At 44.4% G+C, this 23,377-nt stretch overlaps 1 protein-coding gene across 1 annotated transcript; it reads left to right on the top strand.

Moving 5' to 3' along the window:
• The first annotated feature begins 6,809 nt into the window (after positions 1-6,809).
• CRHBP (corticotropin releasing hormone binding protein) lies at positions 6,810-15,943 on the top strand. Its single transcript, XM_072359509.1, has 7 exons — positions 6,810-7,253; positions 7,617-7,710; positions 8,213-8,370; positions 10,503-10,713; positions 11,748-11,896; positions 14,146-14,263; positions 15,046-15,943. Exons 1-7 carry the CDS (start codon positions 7,104-7,106, stop codon positions 15,201-15,203), a joined length of 1,038 nt encoding a protein of 345 aa, XP_072215610.1. The 5' UTR covers positions 6,810-7,103; the 3' UTR covers positions 15,204-15,943.
• Positions 15,944-23,377: the final 7,434 nt, after the last annotated feature.

Below are 23,377 nucleotides of genomic sequence, written 5' to 3'. Positions count from 1 at the left end.
GTGCTCGCATCTGCTGCATGAAAAACGCAATGCGGGAATGTGGATTACAGCTATGATGGGAAGAACGTGTGTATAGGACAAGCTGCAAGGAGCTGAAGAGCAGCTGAACCACCAGGCTGTGTTTTGGGAAATGAAAAATGACAAAAATAAATAAATAAATAAATAAATAAAATAAAAAATAGGAATAGAAATTGAGAATGCAGCAGAAAAATGTGTTTTCCCCATCTCTGGCTGTGGACATGGAGTGGCAGCAAAAAATACAGCCTTAAGCTGAGCAAAGTGTGGTTGGAGGAGATGCAGGGCAGGAGAGCTTGGCCTCATTAAACAATTAGTGCTTTGACTAAGTGGAACTAAAGGGGTTTTTTTTTTGCCTTTGTATCTATGACCTATTCTGTAGTGTCACTCAGAGAAAAAAAATGACATTGTTGGCACCCCAGTGAAAAGATTAATGGAAAGAAAATCATCAGTCTTTGAAAGCCAACATTGACTTCTGCTTGCAGTCTAGAAACAGGCTGATAGACTTGAGATGAAGGATGGTTGTGAAACTTTTATCAAATTTTAAGATATCTCCAGGTTTCTGGAGGCTGGAGAATGCTGACCAGGTGATCTAAAAGTCATGTAGAATTATAGAATGATTCAGGTTGGAAGGGACCTTAAAGATTATTAAGCTCCCGCCGTGGGCAGGGCTGCCATCCATCTGCTCAGGCTGCCCATGGCCCCATCCAACATGTCTTTGAACACCTCCAGGGATGCACCCACAGCTTCTCTGGGCAGCTGTGCCAGCACCTCACTGCCCCCTTCTCTTACCTCAATTAAAATGTAAAGTCAGCTCTCGTTCTGCTTATCCCTTCCTTCAAGCACTGGAAGGCCACAGTGAGATCTCCCTGGAGCCTTCTCTTCTTCAAGCTACACAAGCCCAGTTCCCTCAGTGTTTCCTCATAGGAGAGGTGCTCCAGCCCTCTGATCATCTTAGTGGCCCTCCTCTGTTCCCGTTCCAAGAGCTTCATACCCTTCCTGTGCTGGGAGCCCCAGGCCTGGATGCGGTACTGCAAATGGGGCTTCATGAGGGGGACAACCCCCTCCCTCTCCCTGCAGGCCACCCCTCTTTTATGCAGCCCAGCCCTTCAGTGTTTGTTTTTCTACACTGACAGAAAACATTCCAGTACTTTCTACTAGGTGAAGGAATCTCATACTTGCCACAAAGGGCTAAGCAATAGGAGCAGTTGTGAGGATAAATACATCATTGCGCTGGGCACGCTGGCATCTCTTACCTGGCTCATGTTCAGTAGTTGAACTGTGTTACATTCCTCCATTTTGCTGAGATTCACCTTAATTCTTACAACTGCCAGAGCCTATCGTGTTGAATCATGCCTCCTTCTCTGGGCGAGACAGACTCAGCCAAGGAGACAGCTACTTCAGCTGAGAAGTATTTGTCCTTGAATGGGAAAAAAATCTTATGATATCGCATTCTGAAGGGGGCTTTGTCAGACAGGAAGTTCGTTCTTCACATTGATTCCCTTCTAACAAATTTTGGAACATGGCATGTAAAGTACTAAGATATTTCAATACATCTGACAAATACATTTTGTATACTGAAGTGATCTCAGCATTGAAAACAAAATGACAAATGTTCTGGTAATGCAGAGCAGAACCGTGGGCTGGGGAGGAGAGGTAGCAGCGGAGGATTCTGCAGCACTGCCTGCTCTGTAGGTCCCACGCATGACATTGCCTTCAAGTCATGTCTGAGTAGCTGTGTCATGTCCTGGGAAGATGTCCTTCTGTGAGGGCACTGGGTCTGATCCAGGCTGTGAGAGGTGAAAGCTGACTCAGCTCAGCACTGATCTGTTGGGACACAGCCTTGGAGCATCTGACTGGCCCCTTGTGATGGCCCACAACACCTCCCCTAATGCCACCCCCTCCCAAAACACTTTTCTCCTTTCTGGGTGAAAAAAACTTTTCTTCCACTTCCCTGATGGTTTTGTGTAGATGCTAGGTTGAGTCACTGGCAGAGCTGGTAGTGATAATCACCCTTAGGGCAGTCTCAGTGTCTGAATATAATGTTTGCTTGATTATTTGTAACCCGCTAAACTGTGAGCTTCACGGTCCTTGCTTTTATTAAATGTCATAAATAGTGTTAATGCAACACTTATCATCAAGCCTGCACAATGCTGATAGTCTTTCAGTTCATCAATCACTTGCATTTGTCATTTCTCTAAGCCACTCAACATGACAAATCACACATCTCTTGTGTCAAACTGCCCAGAGTTAACAAGCTATGCTTACTTCACCTGACAGAAAGTTCGGCTCTATTTAAAGCCAATTTATAGATACACACACAACTAATAGAAGTGTCATTACAGAGAGATGTACAGCAAAGCTCAGAAGAGGGGGTGGATTTTGCTCTATGGGCATACAGAGTTGGCGCTGCAGGGGTAGGGACAGAGGTCAGTGTCAGACAGAGTGCTGCCCTCTGAGTTGATAAGCACTAGGGTCAGCCTGGATCAGGTGCTGTGGGAGACGTGCTGACTCCAAACCAAAGGTGGACTGAAGGAATAAAGCACAACACATGATCTTGGATCAGGAAATGTTTTCCTTCAGTTGTTATTGAAACTGTGAGTGGATTTGTGTAGGAGAATCATATCAGAACATTTATAGGGGCAAATTAATTACTTTAGTCGCTTTTCCAGTGTAGATCCACAGCCTCACTGCTTAAACAGTGTTTCCAGTAGTTATGCTGCTTTGTTCTGTAGAATGGTCCTGGCCTACTGATAACCACTGTGGCAATGATCAAACTCCTATCTCACATGCCTCCCCCAAACATAGTCGTGACCACAGCCACAGTGACAGTTCCAAGGGGCCTGGTAGTCATAGTTTGGTCACTAAAACAACATGGGGACTTGAGATGTTACTACACTGATTGTTTTCTGGGTATGCTTGGTGGCTTGCCCCTGACTGGAATCCATTGCAGTGGGGTGAGGTGGTGTGTATGTGTGCTGGATGCACAGAGTGGCCAGGCTGCAGGTCCTGACAACTAACTGACCCTTACCTGCCACGATATCACACAGTGTGGCATAATCTGTTAGTAAAGAGGGGTCCTGGTGATTAGTGGTGGGAGGTGGTTGAAAAGTCTCCTTCTTTCTCCTCCTTTTCCTACTCCTCCTCCCCAGCACCTGCAGGGGTGGAGGCAGTCATACACTGAGGACCCAGGGGCTGTGGAGACCCAAAAATATGAAAATTTTCACTGCTAGCCCTCAGAACTGATGTGAAGTATTCAGTAATGGTTTGTGAGTACAGAGTGACCTCAGTGTCACCTATGGTGACTTATGGAATGAGGGAAATGGACCAGAAGCAGGAGCTCCCTCGGGCAGTTAGATTAGATGATCTTTGAAGATCCCTTTCACCTGAACTTTCTGTCCCATGCTGCTCTCTTATTTTCCATTCTATTTCATTCCATTCCACTCTTGCTCCACGGTCTCTCAGGTTTTGAACCAAAGATTTCTGTAAGTCTATATTTACAACACGGTTTCCTAGTGATCTCTGCACCTGTAATTTGTCATACAGCCCTACCTTTGCTTCTTTTTGTATGGTATTTTTTTCAAATCTGTAATAGATAAAATTTAGCAAAAACTGAACTGAAAATTCAGCCCCAGCAGTAACATTTTTGACATTTCAGGCCCAGTAGAAATCTTTGCCCCCTTTATCCAGGCTAGCTAATCCCGCTTACCGGGAATAATATGGGGAAAGAACTGCAGCCAGCTGAATGCCATACCTGTATAATGAAATGCAAATGGCATGCAGCATTCTGCCATCCCACAAAGACACAGGCCTTTGTTTGGGACTTCTGCCCTATGAGAAGCAGCAAGGGCTGGATACAGCTCCCAGACACCATGGATGAAAGGAAAAGCTACACTGTTAAATAATTCTGAGTTAAAGCAGGGATGAGCATAAAGGAAATGTATATAACTTTGCACAGAGGTTAGCAGCTGGCAAAGCAGGTACACAGGCTAGGCTGAGGCCTAAGCAGGGTCCTGCACTGTGTCTCTCCAGCCATGCTAAGTGCTGGTGATGAACAGCACCAACAGCTGAGGATGGAGTGCCTGAGGCAGAAGTTGTCTTTACTAGTGCTGCTGGTGGTGAAGCAACTTGGGACTGCTGCTGCTCCTGCTGGGACAAGGAACTGCCTGGTACAGATCAGCCCATGGGGCATGCAATGGTCTGCCCCAGGTTGCTCCCTATGTTGTCATTGTGAAGATGTCTGTGTATAAAAAAAAAAGACTTTTCACAGAGATTCAGCAAGGTCCTGTTTGAAGAGGTGGAGGCTTAAGAGACACTCCTGGAAAACCGAGGCCCTGTGGTTCACTGTAGTTCACAACACCCCATCTCCCTTTGCTCAGGAGTGTCAGCCCCAAGGGGCATCCACAGATTTAGCAACACCACCCCCTGTAAAACTTGGTGCCAATACCATTATCCATGGCTTCACTGTGCAGTGGTGAGGAGAGGAAAACACAATGAGCACCTGCACTACAGCACAGAGCATCACTTCATCTCCATGGGGGAGGGTAAACAGTGACTGTTTCACTACACTTTATTCAGCTTTATTTTCTGCATCTCTCACCACAGCAGATCTCTCCTCTGAAGCTGCAGCTGACAAGACATCTACAGGCTCCTGGCATGATGCATGGCAGGGCCTGGGGGTCCCCCAAGCACTCCCACAACCCTTCTTGAGACTCTGGGGCAACTCCAAGGCACCGCACCACAGGGCAGGTGATGTCCTACACAGAGTCCCAACACTGAGTCACAGCCATGGGGCTGGCTGGTGTGGTGGTATCACAGTGAGATAACTGCCAATAGCAGGGCCAGACCAGGAATGTTGTGTCGTCTAATTTGATGTTAACAACACGAAATTGTCCTGTGAAATGTTAATGTGACTCAACACAGTGAAAGAAAAATTGCACCTTCCTCATTTGCCCAAGGGTTTGTATTCCATGTAAATTGATTTTCTCTTCCGAAATGCCATAAGGGACATTTAAAATCCTATTTAAACTGTTGATTTTTCCTTGCTTTGTTAGGTGTAATCACATTTCCTGGAGAGCTCAGCCTCATCCTTTACCACAAGCAGAGCTGGGGCATGGGTTTGCATGGGGAGGGCAGGCTCCTAGGGGAGCAGGCTGGGGAGGGCCAGGAGCTGCACAGGAAGCACAGAGCTGCCATGGGTCCCAGGTGGCAGCAGTTGTGCAGGAGGCTCCTCACCTCTCTCTGCTCCCTGCTAGCTGGGGAATGACAATCCCTGCACCTCACTTGCCAGCAGCTCACTGCCCTGGGTTGATTGCTTGCCAGGGTATCCCTGCAGGTAGTGCTGACACAGACCTCAGCTATGCATGGCTGTTGGTATGGTTTGTCTGAGCAGATGAGCTCATAGGTGGATTATCAGACAGGTTGAGCCACAGTGTCACCTATCCATCTCTCATTTTTTCAGCTGAATTCAACCAAGCCTTCAGTAACAGGTGAAATCCTCACACAGGCACTCTCCCTCCTTCAGTGGAGACCTTCAGGAGTTCAGCAGCTGAGGTCTGGGCTGGGGGCTGGCAGAGTCAGCCTGGAAGTGGGTGATCTGGGTTCTTGCAGGACTGAAACAGAGCTCTGGACACCACATCTGATTGTTCCAGTCACACTCCTGATGTTTCCCAGTGTTGCTTCCACAAGCAAGTAGCAGGTTGCCCACTGTGCTGCACTCCTGGCTTGCTTCACCTCTTCAGGAAGCAAACGTACAGGAGGCTGAGCTGTGCTGCAGGCTCCTGTTCCCTGTGGTACATCCCAGCATGAGTGTAACCTCAAGCATCCTCTGATGGCTGGGGCTACACCCTGTGGCTTTCCAGCAAAACCTCAATTCCCCAGCAGCTCCAATGGATTTTAGGTTCCAATGATGCTTGCCCCAAGCCACAGTACTTTAACCATTCAAGAAGAGGAGATGGAGATGAATTAATTCAGCCTCAGTTCATTCTGCAATTAACCACTCTGTTCCCCAAGAAGTTTTAACAGCCTCTGTGCATCACAGTGCCAAAGTTTGATAACATTTTCTGTTTCCTCAGCATACTTCATGCTGTACAGATATAATGACAGAAGGGCATCTGAGGGATGCTATGGTTTACAGTGAACTGCAAGTGTAAGAATTATAGCAGGGTGAGGTCAGAGCCATAGGTGTACAGACAAAATAAAATGTTATTATTATTATTTGATCAGGAAGGGTGTGAAACAGCTGGCAAACATTTCTGCTTACAAGCCCTGTAAGTGAAAGCAGAAGCGGCAAAGCTAAAGCTTTGCATGTTTGTACTATATTTTGGGGGTTTTTATGCTGAACCAAAGTGAGCTTCTAACAAAAAGGCTTCTTGCAGGAGATGTTAGTGTGATGCTGAGATTGGGGAAGGATGTTTACTGTATGAAGGGCATGGATGGATCAGCCGAGGTCAGCGGTAAAAAGAACATGCCATAAAGCCAACCTCTGCTGAGTTTGCAATTTTCAGCACTCTGCGGGGTATGGATCTTCAACCCAGGTTCATTTTTTTGAAGGTATTTCCTTGGTTTCCCATGAGATCAGGAATGAGAAACATCTGTATAGGCTGTTCAGTGGGAATTCCTCTCTCTGGAGCTCTCAGGTTTCCTAACTCCAGCGAAAGCTGTGTCTGCGGGGAGGGCTGCTCGGTTTTCCTGTTTCCTTGCAGCAAACCCGTTCTGCTGGAGCAGGAAGACAGCGCTGGGGCAGCAGGAGGAGCCCCGGGTCCGAAGTGCCGCCGGAGCAGCAGCGGGAGATGGGAGGGAGGGATGTTCCTCGCCTCTCCTTTTGCGCTTACTACCTGGAGATCTCCGTGCCGAGCGGGGACGGGCTCTCCCAGGGGAGCTCTGCAGCTCCGCCAGACAGAGCGGTAGCACTGGCACTGCCAGCGCGGGGAGCGAAACGGGTGGGGAATTCGTGGCTCTCATTTGGACCCTCGTCATGCCCACGTACTGTGTCACTGCGAGAGGAATTCAGTTACCATGGTTTAACCTATCAGTACGGGGACCAAGTGCCTCCCCTCCCAACTGCTCTATAAAAAGAGTCTCTGAAGATGCCCCGGCGGCTCCTGCCTGCCGGCTCCGAGCAGCAGGTGCTCAGCGCGCACGGAGGGGCTGCCACTATGTCGTCTGCCTTCCAGCTGCAGTGCCACCTCGTCCTCATCCTGCTGGCAGCCTCCAAAGGGGACACCCGGTACATCGAGGTGAGCAATGGGGCGAGCACACCTCGCTGCACTTCTATGCTCTCTGCTAACTTTATCGCCAGCCGTAGTGCTTTGCTTTCCTCTGTTCCTACTGCCCCTGGACATAGGACTGACATTAACACACACCCCCTTCATTTTCATTCGTTTACCTGTCCTTTTTTCGACCTTGTGCTTTTGGCTAAGGGACCGAGGCTCACTGTGCGAGGTTCCCCTCGCAGGGGCCGGGCTGCTCCTCGCTGCAGCAGCCCCGACCGAGCTGTTATGCAGCTGTATCTCTTCTGGAGCAGGGAGGTATCTCTAGAGAGCTGCAGAGAGGGGCTGCGTTTCGCTTTGTCCCATCCTTTTCCCACCGTCTCCCCGCAGGTGAGGGATGCTGGCGAAGATGAGCCCTTCCTGCTCCTCAGCGAAGACCTGAAGCGGGAGCTGTCTGCAGGGCACATCTACCGGCGGTCGCTGCGTGAGTGATCTCGGAGGGTGGGAGGGTGCTGGGGGAGCTCGGGGCTCTTCGGGAGTGATGGGGCCGCGGGGAGAAGGGCAGAGTGATTATAACTTCGGAAAGCTGAGGCAGGGAGCTCAGAGCAGGGCACTGAGCAGGGCTCGGGCCGGGGCTGGGGTCCCATCAACGGGAGGAGGACAGGGTCTTAGACCCGCAGCCCTGGGCAGAGCCCAGCTCCAGCGGATTGGGTGGGTGAAGCTGTGATGAGTGAGGAATCTGAAGGAACTCAGGGTCTGTACACCTGTGTGCATTCACAGCAACAGTTTTGCACCCCAGTGTGTGCTGACGTGTCACACCTGTGAGCATCCCCTGGAGCTCAGCAGCCTTTTGGTTCATCTGTGACTCCCTCCTCCCCACTGCTGGGTCTCAGTGCTGGGTCTATCCCCGCTGTCCCCATGCCCGGCAGTGGGCACTGGCTGTGTGCTGCCCGCAGGCAGAGCAGAGCCCGGCCCTGTCTCTGCAGGCTGCATTGACATGCTGAGCATTGAGGGGCAGTTCACCTTTACTGCTGATCAGCCCCAGTTGCACTGCGCCACATTCTTCATCGGTGAACCTGAGGAGCTCCTCACCATTGAATATGACTTTGTGAATATCGACTGCCAAGGAGGTGACTTCCTGAAGGTAGGGAGCTGCTGTTTGTCCCCGTCCCTGCTCTGGGTGTTGGGTACTGGCTGTGTATGGAAGGGGAAGGGGAAGACATGTACAAGTGCCTGTGTGCACACAGAGCATTTACAAAGCATTTGTGACTCGCTGAGAAGTTTAATTTGCACAAGCTAAGGCTCTCGACACACTAGAAGGGTTTTCTTATTGCTTCTGTTATCTCACAAGCCATGTAAGCATTGATGATGTGCTCTCTGCTGTTACTGAGCCAGGACCTCCATGCGCAGGGCATTGGCTGGTTAAGACATGGATATGTGCAGGAAGGGTTTCCAAATGCCCCTGCCAGAGATTTTCAGAACACTTGTTCTGTCCCAGCGGGAGGTTTGTGACACAGAGCAATTCGTACTTGAGAACAGGGAAGCTTTGCTGGAGCATTCTGTTGGCAGACAGGAGAGCTGGCTGAGATCTGAAGTCAGTTCTGGAAGTGAGGGCAGGCAGGAGGGCATCTGTTTGCTCCTCTGTCACCACACTGCACTCTGTGAGCACAGCACTGAGGCCTGTTTGCGGCAGCAGGATGAGCTGCTGGGGAGCCCCGTCTCTCTGCCCTTTGCTGGGATCTCCCCAGATGACTCTGCAGGCTGTCTCAGCCTTCTGTGTGCCCAAGTTGCTCAAACTCAGAGCTGCTTTCGAAAGCTGGACAAAACACCATGTGATCTCCAGGGCTTTGTAACAGCTTCCTTCCTTTGATTACTGTGTCCCCAGTTTATTCATTATGCTGCTGTATTTCTACAGGCAGCTTTCCTCTGGTGTAATCTGAGCAGCAGCTTCACATGACTTCCAAAAATTTTCAGTTCCAGCAAATCTGGAGACCAGTCCTGCAGCTCTGCCATCAAAGCATCCCATGCACATTCACAGGATTACTCACCAAAGCAGTGGCCTGATTTGGCCACTGATCAGATGCTAAAAGTGCTAGAAAGGAGCACAGAAGGAGTTGCTGGGTGGGAGAGGGAAGTGAATGGAAGGTAACTTCATGGCTGTGCTGGAGTTAATAGCTTTCTATTCTAACATGTTTCTCTACACATGGGGAGGGCTTTTTTTCCTTCTTTCCTTCTCTTTCTTTCCTTCTCTTTGTTTCTTTCCTTCTCTTTGTTTCTTTCCTTCTCTTTGTTTCTTTCCTTCTCCTTCTTTCTTTCCTTCTCTTTCTTTCTTTCTTTCTTTCTTTCTTTCTTTCTTTCTTTCTTTCTTTCTTTCTTTCTTTCTTTCTTTCTTTCTTTCTTTCTTTCTTTCTTTCTTTCTTTCTTTCTTTCTTTCTTTCTTTCTTTCTTTCTTTCCTTCTTTCTTTCTTTCCTTCTTTCTTTCTTTCCTTCTTTCTTTCTTTCCTTCTTTCTTTCTTTCCTTCTTTCTTTCTTTCCTTCTCTTTCCTTCTTTCCTTCTCTTTCCTTCTTTCCTTCTCTTTCCTTCTTTCCTTCTCTTTCCTTCTTTCCTCTATTTTTGTTGTAAAGATCTGAAGACAGTGCTGATTAATTTCTAGCCAAGTAGACAGAGTTTGTGCTGCATTCCACTGGTTAGAATCTACAGAAAGAAAAGACACAGGATAGTGCCAAAAATTCTTCCCCAGAGCTTCATTGTGCTCTGCTTCTGGGCTGAAACGCTGGTGCTCCGGGAGGCCCCTGGGCTCATTAAAGATAAGCTGAAGACACAGGTGGTGGAAAACTACAGGCCAGGTCAGTGGACCTAATGGTCAGGGCACAAGACGGCAACTTTTTTTGATGTGGCTTCCAACATCAAGTTGGCCAGAAGCTTGTTTTAGTATCAATGGAATTGCTGTACTAATGAATCCAGAAACTGATGTGAATTTGGTGGTTGAAGCAAAAAGAACTGTTTACATCAAAGGTACCTCACCAAAATAGTCACTTGAAGGAAATAAAATCAAAATTAGGATTTATACTTGTTCTATTCCTAAGTATCAATTGATGCTTGGATACTTAGATAAATGCTAGGATGTAGACAAACAGAAAGAATCTTTGGTTTTATTTTTAGGCTCTGAATTGGCCACTGAATGTCAAAGCACTGCCTGTAATACTTCATGCTTCTCTTCTCTGCTGGCAGGATGATACACAAAAGCCCTGCTTACAATTGTTGAACCCCTGCAGGTATTTGATGGCTGGATACTCAAAGGAGAGAAGTTTCCTAGTTCCTTGGACCACCCCCTACCCACTTCCCAAAGGTACACGGACTTCTGCGAGAGTGGTGCTGTCCAGAGGAGCATCAGGTCATCGCAGAATGTGGCAATGATCTTCTTCAGGATTCACCAGCCAGGCAATGGATTTACCATCACAGTCAAGAAGAGTGCCAACCTCTTCCGTAAGTCTGATTTCATGTTACCAAGTGGCCTGCAGTTTTGGTAGGAAGCAGAACAAAAGTGTCTGTTGGCACTGAATTCTCTGATAATGCCTGCACTGACATGGTTCTGGTGAGTTTTGCCTGTGTGTTTGACCTTGTTACGTCATTATGATGACATAACATCTCATGATGTTTGGTTTGAGCAAGTAGTATTAAGCCAAAGATTTTAGTCTGAGCAATGTCTAAATATGAGTGAACAACAAGGAGAACGTATGTGAAAAAATTCAACAGTACATTTAGTATACAGGATGGTGATGTCAAGAGTGTTGTGTGACTCCAAGGGTCTAGTTGTAGATATTGCCCTAAGCCTATGAGATGCCAGGGCACAGATAATGGTCACTTGAATCATTTTTCCAAAAGTGGTAGTGATGCAGATGACGAGCCCAAGCTCTTAATGTTAAATTTCAAGACAAATTCAGTCTGTGCTGCTCTGGTTTCACAGAAGAGTTTGAGTTGGAAGGGACCCCTAAAGGCCATTTAATCCAACTCCCCTGCAGTAAGCAGGGACAGCTACAGGTAGATCAAGTAGTTCAGAGACCCATGCATCCTGATCTTGGGTATCTCCAGGGACAGGGTGTTTCAATGGGATATGTCACAGGGTAAGGAAGCCCAGCCATGAGGAGCAAGACAGGACCTGTGGGTTTGCTGGCAGTATCGGGTGAAAATGAGTGAAAACAAATGAAAGCCATGTTTACCATTCTTCAAAGTGGCAAAATGTACCTGATGTGTGTGTTTGGGGCGTCTGCTCTCCCACTGACAGCTCATCCCAAAACTCTGCCAGACCTCATACTATGCCATAACCAACGGATGGGGAATTTCTAGGGAACAAATGCTCTTCAAGAAAACTTAAAAACACCACATGTGTATTTTTCAGCATCTGTCTTCATCTCTCAGCTGTTAAACTGTTCTTTGTAATTCATAGAAGTACATGATTTTACTACATGTGGGCAGTAAGGATGACACAACTAATTCCTCTACTTTCTCCTGTGCCCCAGCTTGCAATGTCATCTCTCAGACTCCCTCGGGAAGGTTTACCATGGTCATTCCTCATCAACACAGAAACTGCAGTTTTTCTATAATTTACCCAGTGGTGATAAAAATCTCCGACCTCATCCTGGGACACTTAAATGGCCTCTTTTTAAAGGTGAGTTGTTTGTTACCTGGCAAATAACTGCCACATGTAGTTTTCCTGGTGGGCTGGAACAGGGGTGGTCACATCTCTGGCTGTGAGGGTGTGTGCTGCAGAGCAATGTGTGCTCAGTCTGAGAGCTAGGCCCCCAGAGACCAGAGCTGTCTCTTGCCTCTGTAATACTGCAGAGACAAATGAACAATGCAAAGTGCCATTAAGACTTGTACATATTTTGTACTGTAACAAAGGGCAAGAATTATATTAGAAATAAAGGAGTGCTCTGCCAGAGTTGTCTACCTGCATTTAAGCTTACTAAGTTGTTTCAAAAGTAATATCTCCCATTTATTTCCATGGAAGCTACAACAGATACGAAACACACGGTAATGCTATTCAATAGGAAAAAATTCTCAGCTACAAAACACCCAGAGTAGTGACCTCTGATAGCCAGTTCACAGGGATGAGTTAATTGAGACGCTCTTCATTTCATGGTGTGCCAGCTGTGTATGGCCATCTGTAACGTGGCTTACCTTTCATGTTACTGTCACCTCTGCTGCAGCATACTGCCTCAGTGTTCAGCCTCCAGAAACATTCAGCAAGCATCAGTGAATGCCATTTTTCTGCATGGAGGAACAAAATGCCCCACCTTTCCTTCATGTTCATTTCCATGTGAGGCACCATTTTATCAGACTGCCACTCTGCCACACGGCAACAAAATGTAATGGGATATTGGTGGGAAGGTTCAGCCTCTACTGCCATTTCACCAACATCTGCCTCTGTCTTTGCGGGCCAACATCCAAAAGTAGAACACCTTACTTTTGGAACAGTTCTCATAGCAAGCACTCTGAACAGAGAGAAGACATGGATTATGCAGCAAGGTATTACCACAGTGGAAATCCAGCTGCATTTGGCTCTGCTCAGTGTGCTGAGCATCCTCTGGTCCATGTGGTCTGGCACGCATCATTTGGTGCTCTGTGATGACTAGGAAGGGGAGGACAAGAGATGTGGGTGGCATCCTGTGCCTGGAAGGTCCAAAAAGGCGCAGGTGTCAACATGTCAGAGGGATAACAGCAAGGATGTTTGTCCCCTGCTGCCAGTGAGACTGTAGCCTCAGTCCTCCCTGAGGCTTGCTAACATCAGAGCAGCAGTCAGGGCCCGCAACCATCATGACAAAGTGCTAACAGGAGGCAGGGCATGAATAGGCAGACATACAGGAAGCAGGCTGGTGAACAGGCAGACAAGAGTTAGTGGCAGTGTCTCTGTCAGTGGAAAACATGGACTCGTTCATTTTTGGTTTTGAGAGTTTTGCCTTAAATGAAAGTTTTAAAGAGTTTAGAGCAAAATGAAAACACATCTATTTGGTTTTGTGTGTGGTACCCCAGAATGAAGGATACCATGAATGAAAGTATATTAAGAGGGGCTAGTCTTCAAAACTTCAGTGAAAAGAGTAACTTGTACCAAAGCTGATAGAGGAAGAGGAGCTGTCAGGAGCATCTCAAATGTTTGATAGCAAGACCTAAGACTCAGGAAGAAAAAATAATAACCCAGGTGGAGGCTGGAGGGGTCTGAAACGGCTTTGGAGGGACAGACCCAGGAGCAGACACAGAGGAAAATGAGGAGGTCTCTGGGAAGAAGCAAGGATCTTTAAAGAGATATCTAAATCTCACTTGCACAGTGAAGGGTAACAAGAAGTGCAAAGGAGTAATCAACAAAATGGCAGAGTAGGTAGGAAGAGCTCAGGAACAGGGGTCAGCCTTGCAGGGCTGGAGACAGGCTTCTGGCCAGACAGTGAGAATTTGGTTTGCAGCATGGTGCCCGTGGACAAAACCAGCCACAACTAGTTGACTTCAGCCACCAGTTGTTACCTCCTTGCCTTACATGCTGCTTTCACAAGGGCAATTTAGCCAGAGAGGAGCTAATTCACTGCATACCAGCTGGGTGTGGGTCCATGTGCAGCACTGACTCTGTTCATTTGGTTGTGTCCAAGCACCCAGGATCAGATTGCTTACCTGTGCTGGGAGCAATTGGATCAACATCTTAACTACATGCCAGTGATTTTTCAGAGCCCACTTAGGTCTTTATTTGGAGTTTCTTCAAGAAATTAATTTATAAATATCAGATTGAAGTACTTTTGCTTCAACAGCCTAATTTTACACAGGTTTGAGCATAAAGTACTTCTGAATCCTGGTGTTGACTGCAGTCCTGTCTAGAGAATTGTTGTTTTCATCGAAATGTGGCAAGTTAACTTTTATTTTCTGTCTTCTCAGAATCCATCAGTGGGCTGTGCGGGAGTGGGGGACTTTGTGGAGCTGTTAGGAGGAACTGGATTAGATCCATCCAAGATGTTTCCACTGGCTGACCTCTGTCACTCCTTTCGTGGGTCTGGTGAGAGCTCCTCCTTCCTCATCCCTCTCTACAAATCAACACGTACCTAGAGGGGCCATGCAAAGCCCTCTTAAGCCCATGTTTCCTTCAGATAGGTGGACTTGATGTGTAGCAAAACATGAGAGCCAGAATCCAGGGGTGTGATGCAGCACACCCAATAAACACCTCTACTCACCCCCGCAGTAATTATGATAACAAGATTAAGTTACACATATTTTTAAAATACTTATGACACATGTGATTATTAGTGTCAGCAGACAAGCCTGGAGATTCATAATAAATGCAGGCAGAGCTGTTACATATTCAGCTATGGCATTTAAACTGCTTTCCAGGCAGTATAAAGGAAGGGAAATCACACTTCAATAGTCTGGGTGTTTCCAGCATTATGATGTTGTTAGTTTTGGAGATCTCCAGGGTGGGATGTCATTACCCCTCATCTTTGACTTCTAGTATCCAACTGCAGCAAGTGCAAGCACACACCATCCTCTGTGTCACATATATGCATGAGACTGGGGGTGGGGAGGTGGGAAGGTGAGCAGCATCTGCCAGTGTGAAGGCTGCAGCACCTGATGGAATTGTCGGACTGTTACAGAGTAAAACAAACGTAAAATAAGGTATTTAGACAGCATACCAGCACTAGCCAGTCGTTACTATGCTCAAATGTTCTTTGTTTCCAAAACCCTATTATTGCCTTATAATTCACAAAGCAACAGATCATTTTTCCCTCTCTCTCGTATAATTTTATCTTAATGTCTTCTCTCTGTCTTTTTTTCCCTAATTAGCCCAAATGAAGATTGGTTGTGACAATACTGTGCTACGGATGGTCTCCAGTGGCAAACACATCAATCGTGTGACATTTGAGTATTATCAACTTGATCTGCAGGAAATAGAAAACAGAAAGGAGAATAGCATTGAAGAATTCTGCTTCCCTGCTATCTGAAAAACCAGGCAACACATTTTCATGTTGCTAATCACAATAATGTTCTGGCAAATAAAAAAAATAAATAGATGATTTTCCTTTAACCAGCTGTTGTTATCAAGCCTTTCTACAGCACAAGCATTTTCTTTTCTTTTTCATACAAATCAATCATTCATATGAGCAAGGAGGAAAAAGCATATTTTTATTTGTTACTACAATTTTAATTTTCTGCAGTATCTAAAATCACTTACTGTACCCCAAATCAGTAACAAGAACAGAAGGCTGTTTTCAGAATATATATATATTTTAGGGGAACAGGAAAAAAAACCTCTGTGCATCCAATCAAAGCACATAAAAAACAAACAAACAAACAACAGTGTGTGTAAACTTAATGCAGCAACTTTATCCTTTTGTATCAAGAATGAACAAAAATATAAGGTGGTTGAATACAATTCCAGTTTTGTAGCAGGAAATCCAGCATTAGTGTGTGTAAAAATGAATTGTTTGTTTATGACTATAAATGTACTATTTAATGATTTGTTTTTAATAAAAAAATTATGGCATGGATACTTCCTTACATGAATCCAAATGTGAATAAATAAGTTCAGAGTTGGCAAAACATTATCATGTTGTATTTTTCTGAAGAGCTCTTTTAACATTCTGGTTAAACTTCTTAAGTCTTGTGCAGTCTTCTGGATATGATGATTTTGAGCATATGTAGCTGTAAAACCGTGGACTATTAAAGTGACATTATGGACAGAGCTTTGGTTTGCCAATTTTGAGTACCCATTCAAGTGCAGCAGGTGCCAGCTGTTCACATACCCGCACCTTCTCTGCTTTAAGGTTTTTAGTCAGGTGTCCAGCAGACCCATGGAGGCAGGTTATTTTTCCAGACCACTGGTGACCCATAAGAGGAAGAGGGCAAAAACCTCAGGATGCCTTAGAGGCTTTCCCTTGTGAACCCAGTTCTGGATATTAGCTGACTTGGTAAAAGAGGTTATTAACTGTCTTACTAATAGATGGATATGCCTGGCAGCATGGTCAGGCTTGGGAAAGGGTGTCAGCACTGCATGACTGTGCTAATGGAAGAGATTATGTGGCTATTTTACTTTTTTACCCCCAAAATCAGACAAAAGCTTTTGAAATTTTCAGCAGCTTGGAAACATTTAGGGAGAAAAGAACCCGTGAGGGAGTGCAGAAAAGAGACCCAGGACCTGCAGCACCAAGGCCGTACTGCTGCTGGATACTCTGAGGAAAGGAGACCCTCCCTTGTGCCCTGGGCCACCATGTCACTGCTCCAGCCCTATCCGACCCTCCACAGGTGTCCTGGGCCCTCACTGTGGTGCTAACATAAGCAGGAGGCCCAGACACACAGTATGGGAACACTGGTGCTCCACAGGAAAAAAAGCATAGCTCTATGAAACATTTTATTATTATTATTTGTATTTTTTTCTTGAACAACACTGCAGTGACAGAGGATTTATGTTTCCCCAAAGCCCCAGAATGCATGCAACCCCACCAATCTTTCCAAAGAACCCTTCAGCAAGCCAGGGTGAGTTATTGGACTGGACTGGAAAGTAACTCAGGGATTCTCGTATGAGACCAGACTTATCCATAGGCCTGTCTGCAGACTGGGTGGAGCGAGAGCAAGGATTTGTTCCTTGGTTCCTGAAAAATACTCATTGAGGGGGAGATGAAAATACAGTGACAGATTTCAGGTCAATCAGTGCAGGACTAGATCACTGATGGAATAGCTTAGTTCTGCTACATTGTAGAATGCTCTGTCTTTCAGCTTTGTTTGATTTTTTTCCCCTGAATTTAACACAACTTAATTACCTCCAAAATAGAAAATCTTTATAGTAAAGATACTTACTGCTTAGAGACTGAAGATTTGTCTTTCCAAGGTGCAAAACAGTTGTTTTCTATTACTAGGAAAACTTACCATTATAGACAGGGGAGAATGAAAACCAACGCTTTGTGGATGACAGCACAATCTATTGCTATCACTTCGTATGTACTAATCAAGTATGTGGTGCTACTGGAACAAGCTGTAAGTTCACCTGTTCTATTCAATCCATTTAAATCTGAACAGCATCTATTGTATCACTCCACTACATTGTATGTCTTGAAAAAAAATAGACCCCACCCAGCTGGCAGACCCTCTACATGCGTTGTAAGCTCTACTTCACGTACAAAATCAGTACTCACTTCAACCTGTGCACTTGTATTTATAGAAGCCTCTGTCATTTCAGCAACTGCAGAACTGCCGTCTTCAGAAATCAACTCCTTGATATCAAATGTCACAAATCTTCTCAGGTTTAGTTCTGGAGAACTGAGGATACCATGGTACATGGGAGCGCCTTGCCAGATTTGCATGGAAAAGTGGTGAACTTGAGATGACGGGTTGAGTGAAAAATTCTTCAGCACCACAGAACCTGCAAAGAAACCTAACCTTTGCTATTTATGTTGTTATCATTACAATTTTGTTATTGGCAGAAAAAGGGAAAGAAGCAACAATTATTACTGCAATCTCAACCATGGAAAACAGTGATATAAAGGAAATGATTCAATTCTCACATTTCTGTAGCAACATGAAATCCGTGATGGTTATTCAGAAAAAATTGCCCAGAGAGTGGCTAAATTTCCCACCTTAAATAAGATTTAATGATCAGAAGGCTTGTATTTAAAGACCACACACCGTATCTTCAGCTGCAGCGAAATAAATCAATAACTATTGCAGAGGTGTAAAGAATTGTGCTAATCCTTTGTGGTTAAAACTACTCAGTATTTTTGGTCTTTAACAGAACGAAAACTCTTCAGGAACAAAGGTAATTCTTAACAGGTTCAGTATATTTTTAAAATTTATTTAGAATTGTTTCTTTTGGAGATAAAAACTCTGCAGAATGATTGTAATTTAAGAAGACTGAAGAGAGTGAAACTAGTGATTTCCTGCCTTGTGAGGTGACCTCCTGTTAGATTCTTTGCCACTGAAAGAGTGAAAAAAGACAGAAATTCTTTTGTAGTATGTGCAACTCCCTGTAATAGTATATAATAGTTCTTGTGAGTTAGAATTGTTCTGCTAAGCTAATGTTGATTTTATCTTTTATGACTGATAGTGACAATAAGAGCTCAGACAAAGACAAGTGCAGTCTTTCTGAATGGCACTTTAAATGACTTGTAAAATGTCTTCTAAGCATCTGCCCTTTTAACACTGATTCTATGAGACTGTGTCCTGCCCTCAGAAGACAGCTGATCCCATGGAGTTTTGATTTGTAATAAGGAAGGATGCAGAACTGCAAACAAAGTAGATTTGCAGAATACAATAGGTGCTTGGTCATATAACCACCTTCCTATTGAATATCTAATCCTGAAAATTTTAAATATGTCTCTACTCCACACTGGCTTCATATGCCAAGCAGATTATATGCTACTTATAGGGTCCGTATGATTTTGTGCATATGGGGTGTAGAAGGCTCTGAATGCCAGTCTTGCACACTGGAATGTATGTGGCAGCAGTTATGCAACAGCAACCAAGTTCATTTTTAAGAGCTTAAAGAAATTTCACTTTATTCCATGAATTGCATACTTCTTAGGACCTCAAAGCTTTACTTGCTCGGTTCTGAACACAAGCTAAATTATACTTCAAGGAAGTGATTCATTATAGTCATTTTTATTCAGTGCCTCATTACTTTTAGTATCTGAGTAACTTTCTTGTTGATAAATTGACACAGTTTTCAATTTCTTTCCTCACATTGCTTCTTATCTTTAAAGATCAGCAACAACTAATCATAGCAACTATGGATTCTGTATGCACATCACTTCCTATTAAAGGAAATGCAGTATATTACACGTGAGTCACTACAAAATGAAGTTTTCATTATCTGTTCTTTTGAATAAAATTGATATTCATGGTACCGTGCTGCTGTGACTTACCATCCAACCATCAATTACAGTGTTGACTAATAGTTTTTTTATAACTTTGCCCCTCAACATGAAAGCAAGCAGTTTTTTAACCAGAATTATCCTTTCCTCTATACTTAGTACCCCGCAGGGGGACTCACACAGCACTTTGAAAGATCCAAGCATGTCCTTAATATCAAGTGCTCAATGCCCATTTCCTGCAGGACGTGTTGTCCACAGGTGTCCCACCATAGACAGTCCCACCCTGGTGCAGATATTGGAGGTTATCCAGAGGCAGCATGGTACTCTGCATCATCACCTGGAGCTGGGACACTAGAGCTGGAGGAGTAAGTTCTTCTGGCTTTCATCTCACAGGCAAGAGCTCAGTTGCCCAGATCTCCTTCTTCCATGCTGTCACATCCCCAGCTTTTCTTTGCCTGCATTCCCAGAGCCCACAGTGCATCACAGACCTGAGCATTACAGCCTCCCACTCTGAATCTGAGCAAACTGTTATCATTAAATTCAGTCTCAGCTCCTGTCCCATGGCAGATGCCATGTCCAGGGACACTTCACTCTGCTGGTGGGAAGCTGGCACTTGGGAAGGGCTCTGCTTTGCATGTGAGCGCAGCAGAAGCAGTCCTGTCATCCAGTCTGTCCACTGAGACCCAGTGACCATTGTATACAACTTAGAAACGCACAGCTATAGGAAGGCACTGACATATATAATATAACTATTATGTAAAGCTTAGTCATTAAAACAATCAGAAGCAGTAGTAAAGGGTATGACTGAATATTTATCACACAATAAAAATAAAGATTACAGAATCATCACAACAGCAGGTGATGAAAGATCATAATAATTTGCCTTAAGAACAATTATTCTATCTTTGGAAAACCCAGCTTTAATTAGCTGACAGATACTAGTAAATACCTCCAGCACAGTAGAACTGACTGAGCTGAGACAGAAGACTTGGTGATGATGATTCCTTCTGACATCTCCTTCAGATGTCAAAGTTTTGATTATGCTGACGGGGAACTTGCTGAGATCCCTGGTGGATCCCACCTTGCTGACTCTCTTCCCAGTATACTTTTCCTGGTGGGGAGCAATCACACAACGTACCCAGCCCAAGAGAAGCTGGAGAAGTGAAGATCCACAATCTGCAGCTGCTACCAGCATGCGGTGTTGTAACACCACAAGCCAAATCAGGTGCCCTCTGACATCAAAAGTACTTAGTACTTACTAGTACTTAGGTTTTGCAGATGTGAAAAGGCTTTAAGGTATGGAGCTGAGGGTGCAGGGAAACAATCAAAACCTAACATTACTGAGAGGCTTTCATATGCTTTTGAAATAGGAAGTCCATATTTACAAGGAAAATTACACTCCTCCTATGAGTTTTGTGGCTCAAGAACCACATACAGCAAATACTACAAAAAGCAGATGTTCTTGTTGTGGCTTTTCTGAGGATATTACAAGATGTGATAAAATGAGCGACATATTTTAGAAACTCTTGATTTCAATCTCCCTCAACTCGAGGTGTTATAGTAAGCTGAAGTTTAAACTGGACATCAATTAGTGTAAGTCTGAACACAGCCCTGAATTTCTGCCTTCTCTTGGAAACATTTTGGGTTGGAAATATGTCTCTTCTGCTAAGCAGAGGGGATTGTAAACATGTTTCAAGATTTGCCATAATTTGATTGGACTTAAATTAAATCTTCCTTCAGTCCCACATCTTATGACAATAAATTGGAAGACAAAAGGAAGTGTCACAGACAAAAAGCCAACCAAATGGGATCTCTGACTGTTTAATCAGTCAAGCTCCAGCCTTACCTTGGGGAAAGTGTAGGCAGTTCCTTAATGAACAAAAGATCCCGAGTCTTCACGCTGATGGAAGCTCCCGGACTGAGCTGAAACTTTGAGAAGAAGCAACATTATTGGCATTACAGGTTAAAACAGGCTCCTGTTAAAGTACAGAGGGTTTCTTTAAGTAAATTAATACAGAGTCACTTTAAGTGAAAATTAGAAAAGACCAGTTTAGGAGTTTAGAGACCAGAAGGGAGGAAATTCTCAAAACAAAAGGCAGAGAAGGATTAAATCTGGGAAGATTCACAGAGCTATCCCCCATGTAATGCAGTCCATTCTTAATGCAGCTGACGCACATGTTTAGCATCTCATTAAATCAAAACATGTAGCTATCTTTGGAGAGAGATTTTTTTTTGCCGATCCATTTGTCACGATAGCGACAAATATCTACCCTAATATAGTACTTTTTCTCTTAGGTATAGATTCATCACAAAACATAGGAATTGCTGTATGTTTACTGCTGCAATTCTGTTGGTTTAAAGCAGATAATGGGAATTTTAAAAAAAAAAGAAAGAAAAAGAAAAGCGATCTCTCTCAGATCATCTGAGCCATCAATCTCCAGATTCAGACAAATATGTGCAATTTTCTGGTGAGCTGGGGATGCAGTTGAAATGTCGTTCAGCTCAATCAGTCTAATCTGAAGAACAGGGTAGACTGAATCACTGGGGATTTATCCCATTGTTTTCACTTGTTCTTGTCCTAAACCTGCTTAATTCAGGAACGTGATCCATCAGTTAGTTTGTTCCCATCTCTCTGCTTGCTTGGAGAATTCTCCTACTGTCCTTGGAGGAAAAAGGTGGAGCAGAGGAGGAAAGATCTGGCAAGTGTGTATTTGCGTACTTTATAGAGGACATATCAAAGTCAAGTAGACTTCAGAGCCTGCATTACATCACATGCAAAAGGAAAATCAGTGGGCTTGTACATCATCAGCCAGGGGTATCATTTTATTACTGTCAAAATGCCCCACTCATTTCAATCTACTTAACTCTCAATAATGAAATCACTTAAATGGATAGTACACGTGCTCCAGTTTCTTGTCCAGTTGATTAATTGCTATGCATAATTAGTTATTGATTACAAGTGGATTAACTACTATTTCCTACACAACTTATTATTACTATTAATTAATGCTATTTTCTGAATAGGGATACGGTTTCACTGCAGGTTTCTAATACAGAGAGATGTACTACAGCATGCAGTAATCTTGCAAAACTCGCAAGTGTGATAAAACTGAAAGCAAGGTAACTTCACCAAAAAAAAATGAAAGAAGATGCCACAGCTAAACTAGCAGGTACTTGTAATGTAAGCAGGAGAAACAAGCAGTCTGGTCTGGGGCACAGTGTAAGCTGTGTGGAGGTTGCTTATGGGTTTTAAAACTTTAGCAGAACATCAGTAGGGGAGACTGGTGAGAAGGCTCATAGTGAAGCAGAGAAAGGTGGAACCATGAACATAGAGAAATTCTGGTTCTTTAGAAACTGAAATGGGGTTGGGTATAAATGTTATCCCCTTACTGAGACCCTTGCAGAAGTACCCATGGATGACAGCTCTGAGCACACTGTGGGTATGTACAGTGACCTAGGAAGTGTGCTTTGAGACAAGATCTTCTCCAGTTCAAACACACTGAATGATCTCCGTGACTGGAGGCATCTGCAATGTCAGGATGTGCTTGCCATTCAGTGAAGAGGAGCAGAGTCCAGGTACTGTGGTTTAGGTTTCTCTGGAGATGACATTCAAAATGGATCAGCTGCCAAAAACTTGCCTGTGTGGCTCTACTAACCAGAGGACCCAGGATCATCACCTGGTTTGCATATGCCCTGGAGATATTGCTTGGCAACATCACAGAGATGTTTCAAATCCAGAAGTCATTAAGAAACTTGCGCACAGTCTTAACAAAAGTTATAAACATTATTTGTCACTTCAGACACACAGTTACTTTCACAGCTTTGAAGAAAATTATGCTGGATTGAGATTTTTGAAATACACAGCCTGGGGCAAACCCTCTAAGTGAACATGAAATTTCTGAAAGTGTAAGAAATGCTGTGCAGCCTGTGAGGGAAGTATTATCTTTAGGAATGGAGGGTTAATGCAGATTTATGAGAAGAGAAACTTAAAGAAAGGGCATTGCGCATACATGGAACAAGAGAACTTACGTAAATTCAAAGCGATGTTCTATTTTTGCTACTGTTAATTAAATGTTATCTCGTATGCTTCATGCTTACAAATCACTTCAGCTATTGTCAGACCTCAAGTAGTTTCCCTTCATTTCTTCTTCTTCACTGAAAACAATTTGAAAGTCTCGTTCAGTGATTTGCTTTTAATTGGAAAGCACTCCCAAATGCAAGCCTGAAACAATGTGGTCACTGATGTGCTTTGATACTGATTATTTGTCGAGCCTGTATTTAAAAGGGAACATCTGACTGGAATCTGTAGTGTA

This window comes from Excalfactoria chinensis, chromosome Z (assembly GCF_039878825.1).
Source record: "Excalfactoria chinensis isolate bCotChi1 chromosome Z, bCotChi1.hap2, whole genome shotgun sequence".
In the NCBI taxonomy this organism is placed as follows: domain Eukaryota; kingdom Metazoa; phylum Chordata; class Aves; order Galliformes; family Phasianidae; genus Excalfactoria; species Excalfactoria chinensis.
This window is presented reverse-complemented; position numbering and strand designations above follow the sequence as displayed.